The following is a 24753-nucleotide window of genomic DNA, read 5'->3' as shown; positions in this document are numbered from 1 at the left end:
CACACTCCATCTCAATACCTAAGGCGGAGAGCTGTAGAGGAAGTGACGTCAGCCTCTGGTGCAGTCATAGGTGTGTGCATGCGGCAGTGTACCTGCGTGCACAGGTGTAGTACACAAGGTCAAAGATACGGTGGGACCCCACTCTCCAACTTAGCAGAGCTTTCCCTGACAACTTAGCCCTGACAGTCTCCCGGCTCCCGCTAGCACCTCTCCTTTTTAGGAGAGCCTGAACTTCAAGACAATCTCCTTTTGAGGGACCCTGAAGCTCTCCCACAGCACCGGCTGCAGCCCTCTTGAAAGCCATGTAGAACTGTGTGAGCATATGGTGATATGTAATATGATATGATAAGCAATAAAGATAAGAAGAAAATAGCCGGCTCCACCGATCAAAGTCAGCCAGCCCCTCACATGTGAGACAACACCTATTCTCAGCTGCTGGAAAGGCCGGTATTAAAATATTTTACCTGTAATCACCGCCCTGTGGGTGGCTGAGGAAGAAAGACTGATTTCTAGTTTCAAGGCCAGCCTGGGCTACCTAGAAAGAATACGACTCAAAAAAAAAAAAAAAGTCACTCAGCAGGGAAGTGAGAGGCAGGGGGAGACCAGTTGGGGTGACTGTTAGTTAGGATCACGCTTCTATGTGTTTCCATGGCTGGGCTGACAGCGAAGGACATCTCAGAGCCAGCCAGCCAGAAAGCAGCCAGGAGCAGGGCAGCTATGTACTTGTTAGAGATGATGTTTTCCTTTGACTTGGTTCTGAGACCTTTGGCCTAGTTTTCCCGAAGCAGGCAGAGGCCTCGATAAGCTGAGGCGGAGCTTCCGGAGGCTGGAGTCCTAGAGACTTATAAAGCCCAGCCCACAAGTGCTGGGCATCTCTCCCAAGGTCCCCCGGACTGCTGCTGGCACTCTGCTGATACCCAAGCGATGCAGCGTCTTTTGGCTCCAGCCAGGAGGGTCCTCCAAGTGAGAAGAGTGTTACAGGAAGCTTCGCTTACACCTGCTCACCCGCTCTCAGCAGCCCAGCAGAGGTGAGTCGCCTGCGCTGAGGGTCAGACAAGCAGACAGAGGACCTGTCGGAGAAATCACTAGAATCCCAGGCAAAAGCTGGTGAGGCTTGCACTCAGCCCTAAGCACACAAGTTGGCTTCAAAGGCGCTCTGTTGCCTCTGCACTAGACAGCGCGGGCCAGCTGCTGAGCTGGAAACATCCGAACGTAAATCTCTGTTGCGGGTTTTTTTTAGGAAAAAAAGCATCCTTTCCTCTGCCATCTGCAGGAGGCAGCAGAACTCCTCGGGATCCCACGGCTGCAACCTTAGCTCAACTGCTCACTTTAGCTCAGGGCAGCAAGACCTAGAATGTACCAAAAAGAGAAAGCTGTGTTTCTCCATGCTTCAGTTTTATGAGGTGAAATATAGAAGTTGTGTGTGTGTTTGTGTGTATGTGTGTTTGTGTGTGTGTGTAGGGGGTACATGTGCTTGTGCAAGAAGAACACTCATGCCTCTATTCTTTGTAAACACCCTTTAGTCTGGTCCAAGTACTTGTGGGTGCCCAGAACTAATGGGATACAGCTGTGCTTCGTGCTTTGGGTTCCCAGCTGCCCCTGAATTGTTTTCTCCTTTGCTCGCCTCTCACTGAGATCATAGTGCCAAGGCTTCCTTTCACTTATACTCATGAACACGGAATATTTAGGAAAGCCCTTTGCTCTTGTGTCTTCCCTTGCCTGCTCTCCAGGGGGCCTGGTATAGGTGTGGAGGAGCGGGGACAACGCCCTTCACCTTTTTCTTTTCTTTATGACCCCGCCATCCTCTCCGCTCTCCCACCCCTTGCAAAACGACTGGATTTCAATAGAACATTCCAGTTCAGAATCTAGCTTGTTTCTGCATTTGTGAGGAAGTGGTAGATGTGATTTACTAATTTCAGGACTGAACAAAGGGTGACCATTCCATGGCCTCCCCTTTTTGAGACAGGATCTCTCTATATGGCCTTGACTGACCTAAAACTGACTAGATAAACCTTGACTGATCTAGAACTCACTATGTAGACCAGGCTGGTCTTGAACTCATAAAGATACATCTGCCCGTGCCTCCAGCGCACTGGGATTATAGGTATGTGCCACCAGCCACCACGCCTGGCACAGACTTTCCCTAAGCAACAGTGGACCACTACCCAAGCCTCCTTCCTCATCAACGCTCTGTGGTTCCTTGGTTCATACTCTGGAATCCTTATTCACATTTCCCCTTTGGTGGCCTCGTGTTTAACCCCAGTGCCCGCTGCCTGAACTACTAATGTCCTTCCAGGTCATCTTTGCTCTGTAGCTCACCTCTAATCCAACCAGAATCAGTTTTAAGTCCACCCCAGAATAACTGCCACCCCAGCATCCGCTTCCCTGCCCTGATATTAAACGCCCAGGTCTCCATGTTTCTCACCCATAATCACTACATACCTCCTCTGTGAAGGCTTCCTAGCCTGCTCACACAGCCCCACTGTGGCCACTGCCCCTTCACCCCCTCCTGTCCTTCACTGACAGAAAACCACTCTTCTGTCACTCAAGATTGACCTTGGGGGCTGGTGAGGTGGCTCCTCAGGTAAAGGTGCCAAATCAGAAGAGTTAAGGTCAATCCCCTGAATGTGCATGGCAGAAGGAGAGAACAAACCCCTGAAATTTGTCTTTGGACTGCCACACATGTGCTGTGGTACATGTAATCCCCCTGCTACACATGTAATCCCCTCCCCCCTCCCGTAACATTTAAAAAACATAAACAAAGGAAACAAGATTGACCTCAGATTTAGCCTCTCCCATGAAGCTCTCCTTATTTTGCCTCTCCAGAGAATCTCTGCTTCCCTTGTCTACATGATTTTTCCTGGATCCCTTTCATGGTCCGCATCCCCCTCGGGTCTTGGCAAGTGAACTATAGCCACCTCCTTCCTGCCCTGCCCTCTTCTCTGTGTAACGCCTTCACACAACACCGCCCTTCTCTGCATGATGCTGAGCATGGGTGACGAGCATGAGATAGTTAGCTCTGAACCCCCAGGGAAGCAGGAGGGATGAAGCGAGTTAGCGCTTGGTGCGGATTCTTGTGCTAGGCAGCAAGAACAAGCTACTTTAAATTCAATAATTATCATCCTCGGGGAAAGCATGGAATGGGGACTCTTAACCAAGTGCCTGGGTGCTCCTGGAAGCCTTTGTGCGGTACTTTGATCTCCAAGGGTCTGAAATTCACGTCCAGAAAAATCTCTACCAAGAAGGAGAGTTCCTGGTTCCCTGAACTTCTCCCTGGATCTTGTCTTTATGAGAAGCAAGGGAGGCAGTCAGCCCAGATAAGGCAGAAAAGAGACATGAACCTGAAGGGAAAGTAGCCACGCTGGCAGCTCCAAACACTAGCTAACCATTAGCTCTTGGTCCTGGGGACGCTCTCTCATAAATATTTGAAAGTTCAAACTCCAGTTATTTGGAGGGCACCAAATAATTAAGTTAGCTCCTACCCTCTTCCCGTCAGAGATCAATGAGGTGAATCGCTCTGCTTTGGTATCTCTTGACCATAGGATGCTCTTTTGTCTCACTGGGGTCCTTAAAAGTGACTCTCCTTGTGGGAGAATTTGGGGACCACAGAGGTGAGGTGGGGAGGAACACTCAATATGAGCCAGAGCCTCTGTGGTACAGAGAAAGCTTTGTAAGCCAGGTGCCCAAGGCAACAACTAGACAGTATTCCTAAGACAAGGAACACTGGGGAATTACTTCACCAGTGTTTATAGCGAAGAAGGGCACTGGCTTCCGATCCTGTAGGATGGGCGCTTGCAGCTCAGAAGGGAAACTGCACACTTTCACCAGAGGAGGGACACAGGAAAGAGAAAATCCCTCTTCCCTCTTCTGCTGAAACCCTGTACTCTCTGGTCTTCAGTTAGAATTGCACTTTTCATCCTCTGGGCTCCCACGGGTTGGCCTGCTCCGCTACACAAGGAGCTATAAAATGCCTGTCCCTCTGTGGGCACAAAGGGTGCCTGCCTTAGTCTCTGGTGAGTCAGCTCTGCATGGGGAGTGTCTGATACATACTGAAAAGTCCCAATCAGAAGAAAACAGACTGGAAGTTAGGGAAAAACTTCCTTTAAAAGTAGGAAAATGACCTGGGTGCATCGGCCCACATTTGCAATCTCAGCACTCCGGAGGCTGAGGCAAGAAGGTCATGAGTTCAAGGCCAGCTTGTGCTATGTGGTGAGACTTTGTCTCAAAACAAAACAAACACAGCAACAAGTGGGAAAAGGATTTGTGTGCTCATGTGTGGTTAAAAAAAAAAAGAAAAAAAGGAGAGAAGAAGACAGAGAGAGGTACACCATAAAAACAGGCAAGGCTTCTAGATTATTCCAAGAGCTTTTACCATATGTGAAAATAAAACATCAGATCATAACAGCTCAAAGGGATGGACACAGTAACAAAGCCGACCTCAGAAAGGGATTGCTCTCTTCTACAGGTAGTTGGGTGTACTCTTTTTATAGACACACAATAACTGTCCATACTTAGAGGTATGGTATGACATTTAAGTGCTCATGTGTACACACACACACACACACACACACAAAAAAAAAAAAATCTTGCAATGACCAGATCAGGGCAATTGACTTATTTATCTTTACGGACTTTTACTATCTCTTCAGGTTGTGAGTATTCAAAATCTTCTCTACTCACTACGTTGAAATAATTACTGTCAATCATGATGATTCTGCTTGTATCACAGGACACTGAAAGTTGCTTCTGGGACTGGAGAGATGGTTCAGTGGTTCAGAGCACTGGCTGCTCTTCCAGAGGCTTAGGGTTCAATTCCCAGCATCCATATGGCAGCTCACAGCTGTCTGTAACTCCAGTTCCAGTTCCAGAGGCTCTAATACCCTCATACAGACATATATGCAGGCAAAACACCAATGCACATTAAATAAACATAAATAAATTATTTTTTAAAAAGTTGCTTCTGGGCGAGGATGTGGTTCAATGTGTCCCAGCACCATGGAATAAAACATAACAAAAACTGAAACTTATTTCTCCCATGCAACTGCACCCCTGTGCATAGCAGCCATAGTGTCCCCATCCCTGTTTTCCCTTACACTACTCCAGGCCTTTGTATCTATGTTCTAGTCTCTACTGCTTTGAAGTCAAAGTCTTAGATACTACCTGTGAGCAAGAACATGCAATGTTTGACTTTCTCTGCCTAAAGAATGTCCCATCCATGTCGCTGCAGCAACAGAATTTAATCTTCATAGGTAAATCATATTCCAGCATGCATATATGTTTGTGCGCACTTTCATCTGTCAGCAGACAGTACAAAAGATTCTCTATTGTGGTTCTGGTCAATCGTTGCAAGTGTCTATTGTGTGTGACATGCAAGACATCTGTTCAGTTCAGCTCCTTTGGGTATGTACCCGGTGTTAAGATTCGTGGATTAGGTGGTAGTTCTCTTCTGGGTTTTAGTAGTAAAACAGTGCAGTTTCCGTGTGTCTGTATCAATTCACACTCTCATCATCTCTGTACGAAAGGTTTTCCTTTTAAAAAGAAATCGTGTGTGTGTGCAAGGCATGTGAGAAGGTGTGTGTACCACGGTACACATGTGGAGGTCAGAGGATGGCTTCCAGGGGTTGCCGTGTGGGTTACTGCCGAGACTGAACACTGTCTTCAGGGGAGAGGCAGAAAGGCGCCTCCCCCAACCGAGCCATCTCGCCAGCGCTGAGAGTTTCCTTTCTCTGCAGCCCTCCCTGCATTGGCTGCTCATTTCCTTATAGAGCCATTTTAACTGCAGCGAGGCTCCATCTTGGACCTTTGTTCCGCATCTCCTTGCTGAGGTGTGCTGTTGTGTGTGTTTGCATCTGTTCTCTATCTGTACATCCTCTCTTGAAAAACGTTGATTCCAGTGTTGGCCTATTTAAAAACAGAAATATTTGGATTTTTGTTGTCAAGTTGTTTCAATCCCTGATATGTCCCGAGAGTTGCGCCCTTCAGATGAACAGATTGGAGGATTTCCTCCCATAGGAGATTGTCTTTATTCTCATATCATTCCTTGTGCTGTTCAGAAGCATGTTCCACTTTAAATAACCACATTTGTCTTGCTCTGGGATGGGGGTTCTTAAGAAGTATTTGAAGGACTAGCGAGCTGGTTTGGCAGGAAAAGCTGATAGGTCTGATGACCTGACTTCCTTTCCCAAAGCCCACATTGCGGAAGGAGAGGACACCCACACACATACATAAGTAAATACATAAATAAATAGATAGGTCAGTAATATAAAAACAGGGAAATTGAAGTGAAGGATCATGAATTTGGGTTTGATCTAAGCAACCTAGTGACTCCAGTCCAGGCTCCAAAGTGAATTCACATCTCAAACAAATCAAATCAAAACAAGATAAATCTTTACCCACCTAGATTTGCATGTGTCCTGCATTTTCTTCCAGTAGATTCATGATTTTAAGTCCTACATTCGGGTCTCTCACTCATTTTCAATTTATTTTTGTATAGAGAAAGTCAGGGTCTAGTTCTACTGTGGGTGGATAGATCGTTTTCTCAGCAGCACTCATTGGAGAGGTTCATTTCTTCAAGGTGTATTCTTTTTTTTTTTTTTAAAGTATTTATTTATTTATTGTGTATACAATATTCTGTCTGTGTGTATGCCTGCAGGCCAGAAGAGGGCACCAGACCCCATTACAGATGGTTGTGAGCCACCATGTGGTTGCTGGGAATTGAACTCAGGACCTTTGGAAGAGCAGGCAATGCTCTTAACCTCTGAGCCATCTCTCCAGCCCCTTCAAGGTGTATTCTTGACGCCTTTTGAAAAACTCAGCTGGTTAGGAAAGTGTGAGTTTATTGATTCTGAGTTCTTTACTCTGCTCTGTTGGTTTATGTGTCTGTTTTTATTTCAGGGATGTGTAGTTTGAGCTATTATAACTTTGTAGTGTGTGGTTGTTGCTTTGTTTGAGAAGGGTTTTGCTATATAAGAATTGGCCGACCTGGACCTTGCTCGGTAGCCTAGGCTGGCTTCCTCTCAGTCGCCCATGTACTTGGATGGTGGGGTGCACATCAATGCCCAGGTTTGTACCTCTTGAAGTCAAGTCTCCTAACACCTATCACCTTTGTTCATATGCATATATATATGTGTGTGTGTGTGTGTGTGTGTATAGTAGGAGTACTCTTTTTTTTCTTTTTTAAAAATTTGTGAGTGTGTGAATTTAAATGCTCACATGTGCATGTGTGGATACGTGTGTGTGTGCACACATACCTTATAAAGGGGTCAGAGGTCAACACTGGGTGTCTTCCACAATCTCTCTCCATTTCAGTCTTTGAGACAGCATCTTTCACTGAACATGGAGCTTTCTAGTTCTAGCAAGTTGTCTAGCAAGTTGACTAGACTTGCTGGATAATGGGCCCCAATGCTGCTCCTGTACTCAACATGCTTAATTAATTGATTAATTAAGCTAATGGACTATCAGGATGATTTATTATTTCAGGGACTACTTCTATTTCATTGTTCCTTTCACTGTTTTATTTTCTATTTTGTTTATTTCTGCTCTGCTCCTTGTTATTTCTTTCCTTCTCGTACTTTTGAGTTGGTTCTTACTTTTCTTGTTCCTTGTATTGCATCATTAAGTTGTTTATTCATAATCAATTTGTTTGGCACAGCAGTGTTGCCATAAGCTTCCTTCTAAGTGTTGGTTTTGCTGTGTCTCATGGGCTTTGGAATGGAACAGTTTCACCTGTCTTGAGATTGTTGTCCAGAAACAACAGCTGTTAGGTGGAACGTGCTGCCAAGATTTGTTTCATTCGCTTGGTCTACAGCCCAGGTGAACTCTATTGTTTCTTTGTTGACTGTCTCCATGATCTGTCTATTGATGAAAGTGGTGGTGTGTGGGTTTCACCCGAATCTGTGCCTCCCTCCTTTCAGTACGGATTGTGCGCCTTCCGTACCTCACCACGAGCTTGGGGCAAGGGTCTGGAGGTTAAACAGAGACACAGAGAGAGAGAGAGATCTGGGTCATCCGCCAAGAAATAGCCGAATGCCAAATTTATTTAGCTTCCGCCAGGTTAATATACTCTTTTCCCCAGAAGAGAAAACTCCCTCCCAGCCAGATGTGAGAGCACAGAGCGAACAGCCTGGTGCCTGTGAGGAATTCCTCCGCAGGCAGGGGGTGCTAGCAAGAGGTAGTGACAGGCAGTTAAGAGAGGTTTAGGCGCCATGGGAACCCTTCTTTGCAGGTGGGAAATTACCATATCAAAGATAAAACGAGGCTCAAGGTTGATTAACCCGGCTGGTAGGCCAGCACAGAAGCTAGCAGGAAGCTTGGCTGGTTAGCATAAACAGTCCTTTTGCGTTTTGTGCCTCAAGGAGCAGGGGAAAATCCTGGGATCCAACATTGGTAGTGGTAAAATCCCAATTATATATTAGGATCTGTTTTTCCAGTTCTATCTGAAGTCTTACTTTATAGAATCCATGCCCCTGCACTGAATGTATATGTATTTACAGGTATTTCCTCTTGCTGAATTTATCTATTATTCATTTATTTATTCATCTATTTATTCCTCTTGCTGTCCATTTATCATTAGACACCAACCGTCTTCATCTCTTTCTATAGACTTTATTTACAGTCTATCTTATCTGACATGCATATAAGTACTCCTGTTTGCTTTGGGGGTTCTTTTTATGTATCTTTTCCATCCTGTCACTATTGGTTTGTAGAGAGTGTATCAATGGGACTTGGTTGTAGTCCAAAGCCAATTTATATCTTTTAGATGGGAGAATGGAGTCTTTTTTTTTTTTACATGTTTTGTATGGCCTGTGCTCCTTCCATTTCTTGTTCATCAATGTGGTTTGATGGTTTTCTATTCTGATAGATTTCTCTTCCTCCTTTTACATGTATCTGCTCTGCTATTGAGTTCTGCATTTTCAGATGTCTTCATAGTGTAGTTATTGTCTGTCACCTCAGTGACAGAATTTCCATAAGCATTCTTTTAGAAGTTATTGATCAGTGATGAATTCCCTGCTTTTCCTTATCTTGGAAAGACTTCATTTTTTCTTCATCTCTGAAGGATAGTCTTGCTGTGTATAATATTCTTGGCTAGTAGTTCTTTTCTTTCAGAACTTTGAAAATATCACCCCATTCTCTACTATCCTGCAAGGTTTCTGCCAAGAAATCTGCTCTTGATCTAATGAACCGTTCCTTATATATAACTTGAGCTATTTCTTTTGCTGCTTTTGGAATTTCTATCTTATACTTCTCCATTTATTTATTTGCTATGTGCACACACATGTATATGTGCATGCTATGGCTGTGTCTGTGCCGCAGTGTGTGGGAGGAGGTCACAGGACAATCTGGAGGAGTTGTTTCTCTCCTTCCATTATGTAGATCCTAGGTCTTGAATTCAGGTTACTGCACTGGGTTGACAGCAAGTGTCCCTACTTGCTAAGCCATTTTGCCAGGCCTGTCTTAACTCAGCTGTGCTTTGCTAAGTCTCATGGGCTTCCTTCATGCATTTTCATATCTTCTTTATTTTTTTTTCCACTGGATTAATTTTTAAGAAAGCATGCCTTCTTTATGCTCAGAAGCTGTCTCTTTTGCCTGCTCAGTTGTATTTTTATGACAGTTATTACTATTCTCCAAGCTGAAAAACATATAATAATTGCCACTCTCTAATGATCAAGCATTCAAATATATGAGCCTATGGGGGCCATTCTTATTCAAACCACTACCCCTGCAACCCCAATACTTAGGAGGTAGAGTCAGGAGAATCCAGAAAAACTAGCCTGCCTGGGGGTAAAATGAGAGATCCTGGCTCACAAATCTCAAATCCAAAACAACAACAAAGACACACACGTAAACAAAACAAAACAAGCTCCTAGAAGTTAAAATAATAAACAGAGAAAAGGTAGAAAGGCTTTTGCATTTGTTATTTTTTTCCTTTTGCTATGACAGGGTATCCTAACAGAAGCAACTTAAGGGAGGAAGCAGTTGTTTTGGTTCACAGTTTTAGGGTTCAGTTTACCATGGTGGGGAGGTCACAGTGACAGGAGCTTGAGACAGTCAGGGATCAGAGGGCACGGAGTAGCTATGCTCAGCTTGCTTCTCCCTCTTCATAAAGCCTAGGGCCCAACCCAGGAGAAAGTGCCCCACTCCTCCAGGGTGGGCTGTTGGAGCCTGCTCCAACAAAGTCAACTACGGTACATGGAAGCCGGTGTGAGGTTAAGGAAACGGCAGATTGAAAGAAATTGAGACAGAAAACATAGGATAGATTTGGGAGGTCGGTTTGGTAAACACCAGCCAGCCCAGAGTTTATTTTAGAACTTGCTCTTACACCAGTTAAAGGCAGAAGGCAGAACAAAGAGTGGTACAGTCAGTCAAACACCCCCTGCGCTGTCCTTGGAGAAAGCTCACACAGTTTTTACCAGCCTGTGTCTTGTTAGATAATGTGTTCTTTTTTTATGGGCAACATGCTCTTTCCCATGGGCTTAATCAAAACGTTTTTTACAATTCTCAAGGAGAGTGGAACAAGCAAACTTGAACTCAAAGACTTATAAGTCAGAAATAGACTCCAGATGGAAACTGAGTCACATGTGGGTTACCAGAGTGGGCCTTCCCATCTCAATTAAACCACCAAGATAATTCCTCATAGGCAGGCCTGAAAGCTAGCCTACTCTCAAAGATCCCTCACAGACGGGTCTGGAGGCTTGTCTTCTAGACAATCCCAGATCCTAACGACTTGATCATCAACACTGACGTTACACTCTGAGAGTCTAGACAGACTGCCCTTTGAAGAGCGATCACAGAACTAGCGTAGCTGTACGAGTAGGATTTAGGATGAGTTAAAGGATAAAAGGGTCAAGTCAACAGATACAACTACTAAATTTTCACTCCCTTGCTAACACAGCTTCAAAACATACTAAAACATGAATGAACTAATTACCCCATCATTGCTTTTGCAGCACCTGTCAAAAGGCCATTAGTGGATTTACGGTTGTTATTTTAACCACAGGTTTTTCACAATCCCTCCTGCTCCCCTGGCCAAAACAGACACTTGGCCGAAAGACGTGGGCATCCTTGCCCTGGAGGTCTACTTTCCAGCCCAATACGTGGACCAGACTGACCTGGAGAAGTTCAACAATGTGGAAGCAGGGAAGTATACAGTGGGCTTGGGCCAGACCCGGATGGGCTTCTGCTCGGTCCAGGAGGACATCAACTCCCTGTGTCTGACCGTGGTGCAGAGGCTGATGGAGCGCACGAAGCTGCCGTGGGATGCTGTGGGCCGCCTGGAAGTGGGCACGGAGACCATCATTGACAAATCCAAGGCTGTGAAGACGGTGCTCATGGAACTCTTCCAGGACTCAGGCAACACTGACATTGAGGGCATAGACACCACCAACGCCTGCTATGGTGGCACTGCCTCCCTCTTCAACGCTGCCAACTGGATGGAGTCCAGCTACTGGGATGGTATGTGTTTCTGGGAAGCCGGGTTCTTAGAGTAGAGGCTGGACACTCTGTTCTGCTTGTCAGCTCTCCGGAGGGCTTTATCCTGGGAAGGAAGGGAAAGGCAATTTATTTCCCCAGCTGCTGCTATTGCCCAACAAAAACAACGGGAACAACCAGGTAGATGTCCGTGTAGCGGCTCCTTTATTCTGTGCGTTATCCCGTGGCGAGAGTCCTGCACCTGATCACAGAGGAGAAAATGGAATGATCGGTGTCTTACTGCTTCAGTTACTTGTCTTGCGTCTGAGTTTCAGAGATTTTAGCTCATTGCCATCGTGGCAGGAAGCATGGCAGCATGCAAGCCGACGTGGTGCTGGAGATTTTGCTGAGTTCTGCGTCCAGATCTATAGGCAGAAGGAAGAAAGAGACTTGGGGCTTAGCTTGAGCTTTGGTAACCTCAAAGTTCACCCCCAAAGACTCTCTCCTCCCAAAAGGTCACATCTCCTAATCCCTTCAAATAGTGCCACTCCTTGGTGGCTAAGCATGCAAATACAGGGACCTATAGGGCCATTCTTAGTCAAACCAACACATTAACCTCCCAGCGCCTCCAAGTTCTTGTTTGCCTTTCTGCCTTTCTGGGCTGAGGGAAGGACTGAATGCAGTACTGACTGGGGTGTGAGGGATCTTGGAGGTCTCTGTAGTTACTGAGTTTGAAACTAAGCCAAAAAGCACGGAAAAACAAAGTGAATGCTAATTACAAAATTAATTTTAAGGTCCTGATGTGGCGATGGATCCCAGGGAATATGCAGCCCAGCATTCATTACTTTAAATAAAGAGACCAGGACTGCAGAGAGGGCTCACTGGTTAAAGTACTTTTAAAGTACCTTTAGGGCAAGCACAAGGATGGAGTTTGGATCCTGGATCCCAAGTTAAAGTTGGGTGGGCACACACGAAAAGAAAAGAGATCGAACAGTATAAAAATGAGGGGCTGGCCAGACGACTCTTTAGGTGAGGGTGCTTGATGCCAAGCCTGGTGGTCTGAGCTAGCCCCAGTCCCACGAGGTGGAAGGAGAGAATGCTATCGAGTTGTCCTCTTGTTTCCTTTTGGCATGACTTTTATAAAGGGAGGAAAATAGATTTTTGAAGAACTTAATCATAAAAAGAAGTCAGCATTAAAAGGCACACACTGAAATTAACCAAACTCAAAGGCTATTCAACTCGATGGAGTTCTCTATAGTTAGAAGAGCCACTCAGAACAGACTGCAGATTTTATACTTCCACAGTTGAAAGTATTTTTATGCATGTATCCACCACCAAAACCAGAAACTCCACGAGAGAGTTAGAACTGTAAAAAGAATTTGCTTTGTAACTCATGACCAGCACCTGCATTCAGTCCTTCTTCATCTGTTGCAGAACAACTGTTTTGCACACTGTGAATCTTTTAGCACATTTGTTTGCAAATAGACAAATATTATTAACTAAATTCCACATCTGAGAGAAAACTGAAAAGGTTTGCATCCCGATAAACCTCTCCACCAATGCAATAATCCAAATCAGACTAAACCAAACCAAATTAGAAAAAGCCCAGGTTTAATGGATGCCAGGGCTCCTGGGTTGCCTTCCAGCCCCAGAAAGGAGATGGGGAAGGAAGACCGGGAAACCACGTGCTTGTTCTCTGTGGGGACAGTTTAAATACCCTGTGGGAGTGGTCTTGAGCAACCCTGGGGAGGGGTCACCCTTTGGCAGACTTTCTTGGAGGCGGAGTCTGGACTGAGGCAACTCCCAGGGGAGGGGCTAGGGATGAAATTTTCACCCAAACATTCCAGACTCTTTGGATTTATTGATGCCAGGGGTTGGGGGTGACACTTCCAATCAAACAAAAACATGTGTCTTTTTCTTTCTGAAATTGTGTGACCTTGCTTAATATTATACATTTTAAGTCTATCCGTTTCCCTGTAAACGTAGAGATTTTGTTTTTCTTTTAGGCTGAATAATGTCCTATTTGGTATATAAAAATTTCCTTTATCCACTCAGCTATCGAGGACATTTAGGATGATTCTTCTTCTTTGCCACAGAGAAAAACGCAGCAGTAGACGTGGGGTGCAGATACCTCTGTGCGAGGGAGTGGAGTTCTCTGGGTATATGGTCAGGAGTGGAACACTTAGGTGATATGCTAGTTCTGTCTTTACTTTTTGAGAAGTCTCCAAACTTATTTCCACAGCAGCTGAATAAGTATTCCCCTCTCTCCACAATGTCTCCAGCATTTATTGATAGATTTATTGACGATGGGCACTATGACTGGGTGCTAAGGTGGCATCTCAAAGTCTACCTGATGACTAGGAATATCAAACACTTGAAACAACAATTGGCCACTTGGGCTCCTTTTTCACGTTTTTGAAAAGTGTCTATTCCGTTTATGTGCTCAGTTGTTGACTGGGACTTAATTTCCTTGGTATTTAATTTCTGTGTTTTTTGGTAAATTCTTGATAGTGGCCTACTGTCTGGAGTTTAGCTGGTAAAGATTTTCTTCCAGGCTGTGTGAATATTTTAGGTCATTTTTCTGTTACACAGCTTGTCTTTTTTAAACAAGACTTCTGTGATGAAGGGGAATAATTTTCTGTTGGTTATACGTATTGAAAATACTCCTCAGTTTGTCTTTTGATTTTGTCTCTCCCTAGAGATTTGGTTTTTACGGTTAAATTTAAAGGTCTTTTCCTTAATGATGTCTAAGTGCTTTTCTATAGTTTCTGAAATTTTCATATTGAGAGTGAAAAAAATAGATGCATACAAAAATGTTATTTTATTCTCCAGTGGCGCACATGTACAGTGTGAGGGAAAACCCTAATACTTTCTCTTGGGGTTGTTACAAGTAGTGAGAGGAGGCCCTTGGACTTCAAGGAGTTGGCCTCCTGATCCTCAAAACTTCATCTTACAGTTTAATATCTTAAGTTCTGTGGGCCTCGATTCCTTCCCTTTTTGAGGAGGCCATCACTAGGCTGTGTGACTCAGTAGGAGATGCTTGCTTGCCTAGCATGCTCAAAGACTTGGCTCAACCCGTAGCAGTGCCTAAACGCAAGGGGGAAATGGGTCCAGTCAGAACAGAGTTTAAGTTTCAAATTCCACATCCCCTAGGTCAATGGTTCTCAACCTTCCTAAGGCTGTGACCCTTTAATACAATTCCTCATGTTGTGATGACACCAACCATAAGATAATTTTTGTTGCTATTTTATAACTGTAATTTTGCTATTCTGTTATGAATCATAATGTAAATATCTGTGTTTTCCAGTGGTCTTAGGTTCATTTGTTTGCAAAGGGGTCGAGAACTGTGGCCTTAGCTGAACGCTCCAGATAAGTTTCTCAGGAGGCCGTGTCTTCAGGCAGACATGTTAGCCTACCCTCCTCCCTCCCGATGCCTTGTCCTTCTATGGTTTAGCAGACACATGAATATGTAGGTGCTATAAGTTGGTTGGTACAAACCCAAACTGTCTCCACAAGTGCCAATTAACAGAGCTTTGAGTGACTTTGAAAATGGAATCCTGGCCAGACATGGTGGCTCTTATTTGTCATCAGCCACTTACCAATGCAGGAGGATCTTGAATTTGATCCAACCTGGGGTATGCAATGAGACCATGTCTCAAAAACACTACAAAGAAGTATGGAGAATGAATGGCTCAGTAGTTAAGAGCACTTGTTATTGCAGAGGACCTGGGTTCAGTTCCCCGTCCCCACACAGAGCTTACAACTAACTACCTTTAACTCCAGTTTCAGAGCGTTCGACCACTTCTTCTGACCTCTGCGGCACACACAGAGTGCAGACACATGCATGCAGGCAAAACACTTATACACATAGACTAAATAAATCTAAAAAATAAAGCTTAAACTCTAAAAATAGAAACAAAATTTTGAAAAAATAAATAATCCTGGGGGCCAACAATATGGCTCGGTGGGAAAGGGGCTTGCCACCAAGCCTGATGACCTGAGTTCCTTCACCAGAACCCACGAAGGGAGACATGACTTGCACAAATTGTTCTCTGACTCCCACATATTTTTTGTGCTGTCTTGCATACATGCGAACATACATTCACTTAAAAATTACATCAAAAGTCTGGAGGTGGTAGCTCACGCCTTTAATCCCAACACTTCGGAGGCAGAGGCAGGTGGATCTCTGTGGGCTTGCGGTCAGCCTGGTCTACAAAGTGAATTCCAGAACTGTTACACAGAGAAACCCAGTCTTGAAAAACCAAAAAAAAATGCATAAAAATTTTAAATGTAATTCATATATATGATTCTGAGTGAGTGAGGATTCCATAGTGAGACTGTAGGGGCACTGAGCACCGAATTTATATTTCAAATGGACCGTGGTTTCACTAGAGTTTATGTGTGCTATTTTATTTTATTTTAGGTCTGGTTCCATCTATTTCCAGCATACGAAACCGTGCTCGGCACACAGCTGACCTCACTCTACTCTAGGTTTGGCGATGATGCCCTGATGTCTGTCTTTGCAGGTCGCTATGCCCTGGTGGTCTGTGGTGATATTGCCGTCTACCCAAATGGTAACGCCCGGCCGACAGGTGGCGCTGGAGCTGTGGCAATGCTGATTGGGCCCAAGGCTCCTCTAGTGCTGGAGCAAGGTGCGTAATGAACATTCCCATGAGGCTGCAGGCGGTACGTTCATATCATCGATCCTAATCCCAAACTGTCACACACACTCCTCAGGGCCGGGGGATGGTGGTGGCTCTCCTCTCAAAATCTGGCCTGGGGAGCAGCTGCTTAAGTGGGAGAGAGAAGCCAGAATCTGTGGTTTCATCATACCTGGCGGGGGCGCGGACCGTGTATGGAGTGGGCGTGCCAAGTGCGGGTTCAGAACCGTAGGGAACCATGGTGAAACTAGCAGTGAAAGACCTTCAGCCATAAAGTCGGGCTTGGAGAATTCTGGCATAGGCGACAACAAAGCCGGGAGTCTCTTTTCTCACGGTCTCTCCCACCCTTTCTGCTTGAGGCGGCCTGTGTGCGAATCTCTGAAACCGTCTGTGCCTTTGCAGGGCTGAGGGGAACCCACATGGAGAATGTCTATGACTTCTACAAACCAAACTTGGCCTCAGAATACCCATTGGTGGATGGGAAGCTTTCCATCCAGTGCTACATGCGGGCCTTGGATCGGTGCTACGCAGCCTACCGCAAGAAAATTCAGAACCAGTGGAAGCAAGGTACGGGGCTGGGAGGGCAGAAAACGGCCGCTGCTCATGGCCAGGAGTCTTCCTTCATCTTTCCCTGGAGGGAACACTTTGTAAGGCCTGTGGGACGAGTGAGACAATGTGTAGAGGAATGAATGAGAGAGCCTCACATGAGTCTGCTAGGAGTGGAACCCATTTCTTCAGGAAGCTGAGCCTCTGGGAGAGAGGATCTTCGTAGCTCATTGTCACACGGCCTCTCACCCCTCCACCTTCTTTTCTAGCTGGAAATAATCAGCCTTTCACCCTCGATGATGTGCAATATATGATCTTCCACACGCCCTTTTGCAAGATGGTCCAGAAATCCCTGGCTCGGCTGATGTTCAATGACTTCCTGTCATCCAGTGGTGACACGCAGAACAATTTATACAAGGGGCTGGAGGCCTTCAGGTGGGTCTTCTTTAAGTGGAAGGCTTGGGAAGTGTGAGCGAGGAGGCTCCCTCATTCCTCGGATGTGGACTTCCCTCCAGGAGAAGCAGCCGGCAGTCCTCCACAAAGCAGAAAGAATGCTAAGCCTTTCTTTCAATAGAGGGAAGGGATGGGGCAGCTCTGCAGGGGCTCTCCATGTATTAGGTGAGGAAAAGAAGATAAAAAGAAGGGTATGTGGTTATGGATTTGGTTTTTAGTTTTCTAATGAACTAGAAAGTGTGCATAGATGTCACAATGAAGTGTGTGTAGATGCTGTCTCGGTCGACAGGAAGGTGACTTTGAGCTCTACAGATGTTTAGTATTGTAATAAAAAACCATACACCCCAGAGCTTTCTCGCCTGCCATGTTCCTGGCCTTCTTGTCAACTCTCATGTGACATCTTGCTCTGCCTCACAGGGGTCTAAAACTGGAAGAAACCTACACCAACAAGGAGGTAGACAAGGCGATTTTGAAGGCCTCCCTGGACATGTTCAACAAGAAAACCAAGGCCTCGCTTTACCTGTCCACAAACAATGGGAACATGTACACCTCGTCCCTCTATGGGTGCCTGGCCTCCCTTCTCTCCCAGTGAGTACTGCCCCTCCCACCTGCTGTTTCCAGTTCGTAAGCTGCTAGGCCAACCAACGCTTGCTCCTTTCCATGGAAACATTTGGTTTGAGAGAGAAACTTTTACAATAAGGGGGGAGACAAAGGATGGATAGAAAGATTACAACTTGTCCCAGAGGTGGTTGGGGGGCAGGTTTGCTGTGTTGAACTTCTCCAGCGAGAACATGTATGCATACTGGGGAATATGCCAGATTTACCCAGGTGGATCTTTATCTCATCAATTTAAAAATCTCTATACTTAATACAGCACGGTGGATTGGAGGCTGGCTTCAGACCCCATAACTGGTTCAAGCCTGTTTACCACTTATCTTGAAAACTAACTCCCCGGACCTGTGTGAGCCTTACTTTCTGCACTTGTGAAATATCTATGTAACAATGGCTGCTTCCTACAGTTCGCTTTTATTCTTTAGATATTTCTTTTTTTTTACTTTTTATTTATTTATTTAAAATAATTTCTTGTTTTTTTTTTTAAAAAAGATTTGTTTATTTACCATGTATACAGTATTCTGCCTGCACGTATGCCTGCAGGCCTGAAGAGGGTCCCAGATCTCATTACAGATGGTTGTGAGCCACCATGTGGTTGCCGGGAATTGAACTCAGAACCTTTGGAAGAGCAGCCAGTGCTCTTAACCTCTGAGCCATCTCTCCAGCTCTTCTTTGGATATTTCTTGTAGTATAAAATGTACTTATGTTGTATCCACGCTCCATCATATACTGCAACTCCCCTTGGACCACCATTTAGCTACCTCTTTTTTATTTTTATATCACTCACTGAAGCCAGTTAGTGCTTCCTGTATCATATGGGGATAGGTTCATCCGCTGGGGCATAAGCAACCTACCAAGTGCCACACCCCGAAGAAACCGACTCCCCTCCGCAGCCGTCAGCTACCAACAGCTCTCCAGTTAGGAAGAGGCAGCATGAGCCGTCCGTCTCTACCCATGCAGAAATTTTGATAGGCTTGGCCGTCCGCAGGCAGCCAGAGTTGCTGTGTGTTCATGAGTGCAAAGGCCCTGCCATGTCCAGGAGGCATGATTTTGTAGCAGTCCAACCTGACTTCTAAATCTCACAATCTTTCTTCTCCCTTTTCTGTGATCGTCCCTGAGGGGTGTGTATGTGTGATACAGATGTATTCCCATCAGGACCATAGTGACCCAAATGTTATTGGAGTAACCAACAGCTTCCTAATTGGATTTAAGGTCAGCTCCGTAGGAGGGAACTCATGCCTGGTATTGTAAACCTGTCCAAGAACCCATGACTGGGTAGGTCCTAGGCCCTACATGAGAACCTACAACTACTTTGCTAAATAGACATGGTATCAAAGACTCTTCTAAATACCTATCCATATGCTCATATATTAGTGCAGCTCTCATCCCTGCCTCTTTTTGCAGTGGATCGTGATCAATATAGAGATTAACAGCTGGTCAAAGTATGGAGGATGACCGACTATGATATGCTTTCCAGTTTTCATGAAAATTGCCTTAAAACATTACGATGCTCAGAAAGCACTCAAATGCAGTTACCTGTACTGATTTTTCCTGTTTTGTGGTGTTTATAAGGAAACACTGCATATTATATAGAAAAGATGCCTAGAGGTGAACTTGATCGAATTACTGATGGGGGATGCTCAGAAAACTGAGTCATAGGAATGTGTGCTAGCAAATGCCTGCACTCCCAGAACTGTGGAGACCTGGGGAGAGGGAACGTAGGGTTCAAGGTCAGCCGGGGCTACGTAGGTACACACACACACACACACACACACACACAGCCAAATGATTGCAGTTAATTTGTGATCCCAGAGAGTAGATACATAGATCCACAACACACACACACACACACACACACACACACACACACACGCATGCACAAGCTGAACCATTGTAGTTAACTTGGGAGCCCTGAGGGTTAGTCCACTGGTCTGATCTGCTACACCCAGAAGCCTCTGCCCTCACAGTTCTGCCTTCACGCTTTGGGTTGTGGCCAATCCCATTTTGGCAAAGCTTCTTCTGGTCCTATATCTGGATCCCACCAAAGGTCCCTCTTTGTGCAGGGCACGTGGAGCATACTTCTAGCTGCATGAGGTGGGCAGTGGATGAGATAAGGCTGACACATAGAAGCTTTATATGAAATGCAGAATACAATGCTGATGTGGATTCTTCTTTTCACTTGCAGACACTCTGCCCAAGAATTGGCTGGCTCCAGGATTGGTGCCTTCTCCTACGGCTCAGGCTTAGCAGCAAGTTTCTTCTCTTTCCGAGTGGCCAAGGATGCGTCTCCAGGTGAGTCTCATCTTCTAGCAGGTACTCCCGAAACTGGGCCACCCTGTGCTTCACCCCACCTGAGGCTGCTGTCTTAACAGAGCTAAGCTGGGGTTAAGAGCAAAGAAAAGTCCTGCATAAGGTGAAATGCATGCAAGCACTTCCTCGGCAGCAGAGGGAGACACAAGGAAGCCTGTTAGACAAAGCAACAGGTCCTGGAGGGATGGACTGGAGGCCTAGAGAAAAGGTGATGGACCTGAAACAGCCAGTGTCAGCTGGCTGCGGTGTGATTGCTGTGACCTAGATCAGGCACCTAAGCACCATGATGGGGGGTCAACCCCCAGACCCTGGCTGCCTATTAGCACCAGTGACAATGACAACTGGATGTTTTAATATTGCTTCTGCTTCCCAGGTTCCCCTCTGGAGAAGCTGGTGTCTAGTGTGTCAGATCTGCCCAAGCGCCTAGACTCCCGGAGGCGCATGTCCCCTGAGGAATTCACAGACATAATGAACCAAAGGGAGCAATTCTACCACAAGGGTAAGAAAGGGGGCAGGAAAAGAGGAGAGCAATTCACCCCAGATTGCACATCAGTGCCTGGGAACCATACCAGGGAGGGGGGGGTTCATCAGACCTCCAGGATGTGATGGGCCAGGGTCACACTTTTTATGATGTGCTTATGAGGCAAGACCTTGAGCAACTAAGCCATCTTCGCAGACGGTCTCTAACAGCCACGCAGACCTCAGGGACCAGACCCAAATGGCAACTTCTCTGGTCCCTCTTCTGTATGATTCTACCTTCCATATGGTGTTCTAGGGGTGGTTTACAGCCCCGGCAGCTCAGTCCGGAGTGCTTCCCTTGCGACTGTGGGCATTCCTACTACTGCGCTCTCCGCTGCACGCCTGCGTGACTCTTTGTAAGTCCTACTTCTTCTGTGTCCCACAGTGAACTTCTCACCACCCGGAGACACAAACAACCTCTTCCCAGGGACTTGGTACCTGGAACGAGTGGATGAGATGCACCGCCGAAAGTATGCCCGGCGCCCCGTCTAGAGGAGGTGAGTGAGTTTGTCCGGCTGGTAGCCCAAAGGCCTGGGGTCTTCCTTTGGGTAACAGACGCTGTAAGTCTGGACTGTGAAAGTCAGACCTCTTCGAGTGTCTAAGTCTCCTAGAAGCTTGGTAAATCAGAGCCCACAGGAGGAAGTAGACAGCAGCCAGAACTGCAGATCTCATTGTTTCAAAACAATGAGAATCAGAATGGGAAAAAAAAAAAAAAGACAAGAGAGAAGGCAGATCAGCCCTTTCCTTCCTAAGAGCCTGACAGCATCATGCCTCAAACACGGAGCAGGGCTCCTGAGCTGTTCGCACTGAATCAGGAGCACCAAGCTGGGCTGACATGGAGAATTGAGGTTGATATAGCAGCCCATGGAGCCAGTGTTCCGACCAACCCACCCCGATCTCTCATCACCAGCACAGCCTGTGACAGGGACCTGCCTGTCCCCCAGTCTCGGCTCCTGTTGCACCGGTTGATAGGCTCCCCAGGCATGGCAGCTCAGAACTGGGAAGACAGCAAGGGTACCAGAATCTCATAGCACAGGGGGGCTTATATGCATAGCTGTCTCTGGCAAGGGGCAAGGCCTGGGGTCTGGGGAGCCCAGGGTGAGGGGTGACCAAATCTGTTTCTCCTCCCTACAGAACCATACAACACAGTTCCTTGGGAATGGATCTGAGCTGCTGCCCAAACAGTGTCTGCGTAAAATTCCACCCACGACTAGCTGTAAATAATGAATAGACACGGTAGCCCCATAGGATCCGCAGTGAAAGGCCACCACGCTCAGTGGCTCCTTCGTGACTCTCCCTGATGCAACCACTGCCCCAGGCTCATGCTGCTGTGGACCAGAGCTCCCCTGTGAAGAATATGGGAGAAAGGGGGACCGCTGACCCCCATGGAAGCAGCTCAGTTGTCTTCTCCCACATTCAGACAGCCCCACCATGTTACGGCTCATTATCGGACTCCAACGCTGTCGCATTTTATGCTCACTACTTAAAGTTTCCCAAGAAGTTCTAAATTTTATATCTTGTTCTAAAAATATATGGCAATAAAAAGGAGGGAAGAGACGATGTACATTTCCTAGAAGTCAAGACCTGCGCAGAGAGCAGGGCACGCATCCCTTCACCCCACCCCTTCCACTCTAATTCTCCACAAGTCTGCTCAGTTCCGCCAAGTACTATGGTAGATACCAGGCAAATAAAGTGACACGGAGCTCCCCCTGCTCACTTCTCTATCCTACAGACACCATATCCAGGCAGGGCCATCAAGTGCTTGGTACATCAAACCCCCTTGGGATATGTGGCCAGTGTTACCTAGACCAAACATCAAACAAAACCCATAAGGTTGGCCAGGTCCCACACATCTCAGCACTTGGGAGGCTGAGGAAGGGTGAGTTCAAAGCCAGGCCAGCCTGTGTTATGTGGTGAGATCTTACCAAAAAAAAAAAAAAAAAAAAAAGATGAGGCAGAGGTAGGTAGGATACTCTCTGACTTGGGTAAAGAGGATATAACTTTACCTCAGAAAAGCAGCATGGTCTACAGATGTGAACACTGAGGACAAGGCAGGAGGAAGGGGCCGGGGAGGGCTAGGAAGGACAAGGGGTTGTAGACCTTCATTTTCTTTCAGAAAAAGCTTTGGAGAGAGGTTCTGTAGAGGGAAGCCAGCCAGGGAGCCTTGGGGACACAGAAGCAAGGTGACGACCATGCCACATTGCTACTAGTAAACCCGGGCAAGACCCGGGCTAAGCAGTTAATCCCCGTCCTCAGCATGCAGCATGGGGCCCTGGGCCAGCATCCCTTGCAGGACCATGCTCCCTTCTTTGGTCACTGCAGTGCTGTCTGTCTACATGGAAGACAAATCAGTGGTCACCCAGTTCAAGACAGGAACGCAGAACCCATGAAGAGCTAGATCTCTGCGGGTCCTGGCAATTGGGACCCCCCTTCCCTGTATTCCATCCTTGGTTTCTGGCCTACCTTTACCAGGAGTCATGTGGATACAACTAGAAATGACCTCAGAGAGATGGTTTAGTGAGTTAAGGCACCTGCTGCCAATTCTGATGAGTCAAGTTCCACCCTCTAGGTCTCACAGGATAGGCGAGAACCAGTTCCTGCAAAGGGTCCTCCTGTAACCAGACTTGGAGTCACAGCCTGTACAAGACATCAAGTTCTGATTCTGAAGAAGCCACATGTACCCTGTGGCATGCATGTTCTACCCCCCAATAAAATGTAATTTAAAATTGTGCTGGTCAAGTGAGTGATTGCTGTCACCACGCAGCAGCTGAAGGCCCAACTTCAGGTTACAAGCAGAGCACACAGGTGATCACTGTCCACCCTCCCACCACACACACACACACACACACACACACACACGGGTCCCTTGCGCTTTTCCTCGTCTGCCTTTTTAGGGCCCCAAGAGGTCCTCCAGGAGTTAAACTTCACTCTGAAGTTACAGGAGACAGATGCCCCAGGGAGAATGTTTCAAAGAACGACACTGGTTGGGCAAACACTTTCTTTCACCTCACAAGATCTATCCAAAGTGACTCCCCAGATACAGGCATCCTCTGCTCAGTAGGTCCTCCTCCAACCCAGGAGAATCTCTCCATCCCTGTAGCACATGACCTGAGTACTTAGCCACACCCCAAGACTTCTGGTGCAGGACGGAGCACCACTCATCCTAAAAAGAATTCCCGATCCAGAGTGCAGCTCAGTGGAGAGGCACTGCTTAGCATGAAGGATGCCTTCGGTTTGGCAGCCAGAAATGGGGGAAATAAAAATCAACCCTTCCTTTTCTATTGGTGGGGAGGTTCTATGATTAGCCAAGGGCCACACGCTGCAAAGAAATGCTCCCATAAGACCCTCGTGAAGGTGTTTCCAAGTCAGGTCCCAAGCACCCTAGCGTGCACTGTGCTTTGTCTGGAAATGGGACTCATTTTCACCGGCACGTGGCATGTTTAACTTCAGCTACCTCTACCTGCTTTCCAGCTATGGGTGTGGCCCCTCTGGGATACTCTTCATTCAAACTGACAGTTCAGGAGCCAGCATGTAAGGCCAGCACAAGTATTTTCTTTTCAGTAAGAAAGTGGGTGGTCCGTTATCAGGATGCCCAGCGAACAAGTGCTGGACGGCACTGGAGAGTGTGCCAAGGGGCTGCCTGACTGCTCCGAGGAGCCGGCGGGCCCACGCGCCAACCTCGTGTTCATTTCCTGAGCTCTCACTGCTGCACTACGAAGCATCCTGTCCCTCTCACGGAGGACCCAGCCGAGCTCAAGGTCGTCACCGGGGTGTTCCAGGTCCTCCAGGCCCGTCCCCTTCAAGGTCTACTGCACGGAGATGGGAGCAGGCCTTTGCTGCGGGAGCTCAAGCCTGGCAGGAAGCCAAGGCTGGGACGTAGCCTCTCTGTGCCAGGCAGGCTGGAAAGGAACCCTTCCCCACTGCTGGACTAGCGGGGCGAGCAGCTCTCGAGAGACACAGTCGTTTGAATGGAGTTCATTCTGCCGCCTTCCGTGAAAACCAAGTGAAACACCATTCGACTCACACTAAGCTTGCTGTGTGAAGCTACTAAGAAAACACGTTCCTTTAGCTCACAAAGTCTGTCCAAAGCAACTCCCCAGAGGCCAACATCTGCTGCTCAGAACCAGGAGAACCCCTGCACTCCTGCAGCATGGGAGCTGTGTGTCTAGCCACACCCACGAGACTTCTGGTGCCCAACTGACAGCAAAGCACCAGCCAGGGGCTGGCAGACACCGTGCTGAATTTT

The 24753-nt window shown here is 46.7% G+C and overlaps 1 protein-coding gene across 1 annotated transcript; it reads left to right on the top strand.

Moving 5' to 3' along the window:
* Positions 1–862: 862 nt before the first annotated feature.
* Hmgcs2 (3-hydroxy-3-methylglutaryl-CoA synthase 2) lies at positions 863–22067 on the top strand. The gene is made up of 10 exons (XM_048447579.3): positions 863–1028; positions 10997–11451; positions 15933–16058; positions 16470–16634; positions 16883–17048; positions 17484–17654; positions 19864–19970; positions 20362–20487; positions 20893–21004; positions 21642–22067. The coding sequence occupies exons 1-9, from the start codon at positions 925–927 to the stop codon at positions 20997–20999; spliced, it is 1527 nt and encodes a 508-aa protein (XP_048303536.2). The 5' UTR covers positions 863–924; the 3' UTR covers positions 21000–21004; positions 21642–22067.
* The last annotated feature ends 2686 nt before the right edge of the window (positions 22068–24753 follow it).

The sequence above is a fragment of the Myodes glareolus genome, chromosome 17 (assembly GCF_982192425.1).
Source record: "Myodes glareolus chromosome 17, mMyoGla1.1, whole genome shotgun sequence".
Taxonomy (NCBI): domain Eukaryota; kingdom Metazoa; phylum Chordata; class Mammalia; order Rodentia; family Cricetidae; genus Myodes; species Myodes glareolus.
This window is presented reverse-complemented; position numbering and strand designations above follow the sequence as displayed.

Excerpts from the sequence above, each read along its gene's own strand:
- Hmgcs2 (XM_048447579.3), top strand. The coding sequence starts at position 925 with ATGCAGCGTCTTTTGGCTCCAGCCAGGAGGGTCCTCCAAGTGAGAAGA. Across the intron at positions 11,452-15,932 it reads GGAGTCCAGCTACTGGGATG|GTCGCTATGCCCTGGTGGTC; the intron begins GTATGTGTTTCT and ends CTGTCTTTGCAG. Across the intron at positions 16,635-16,882 it reads TCAGAACCAGTGGAAGCAAG|CTGGAAATAATCAGCCTTTC; the intron begins GTACGGGGCTGG and ends CTTCTTTTCTAG.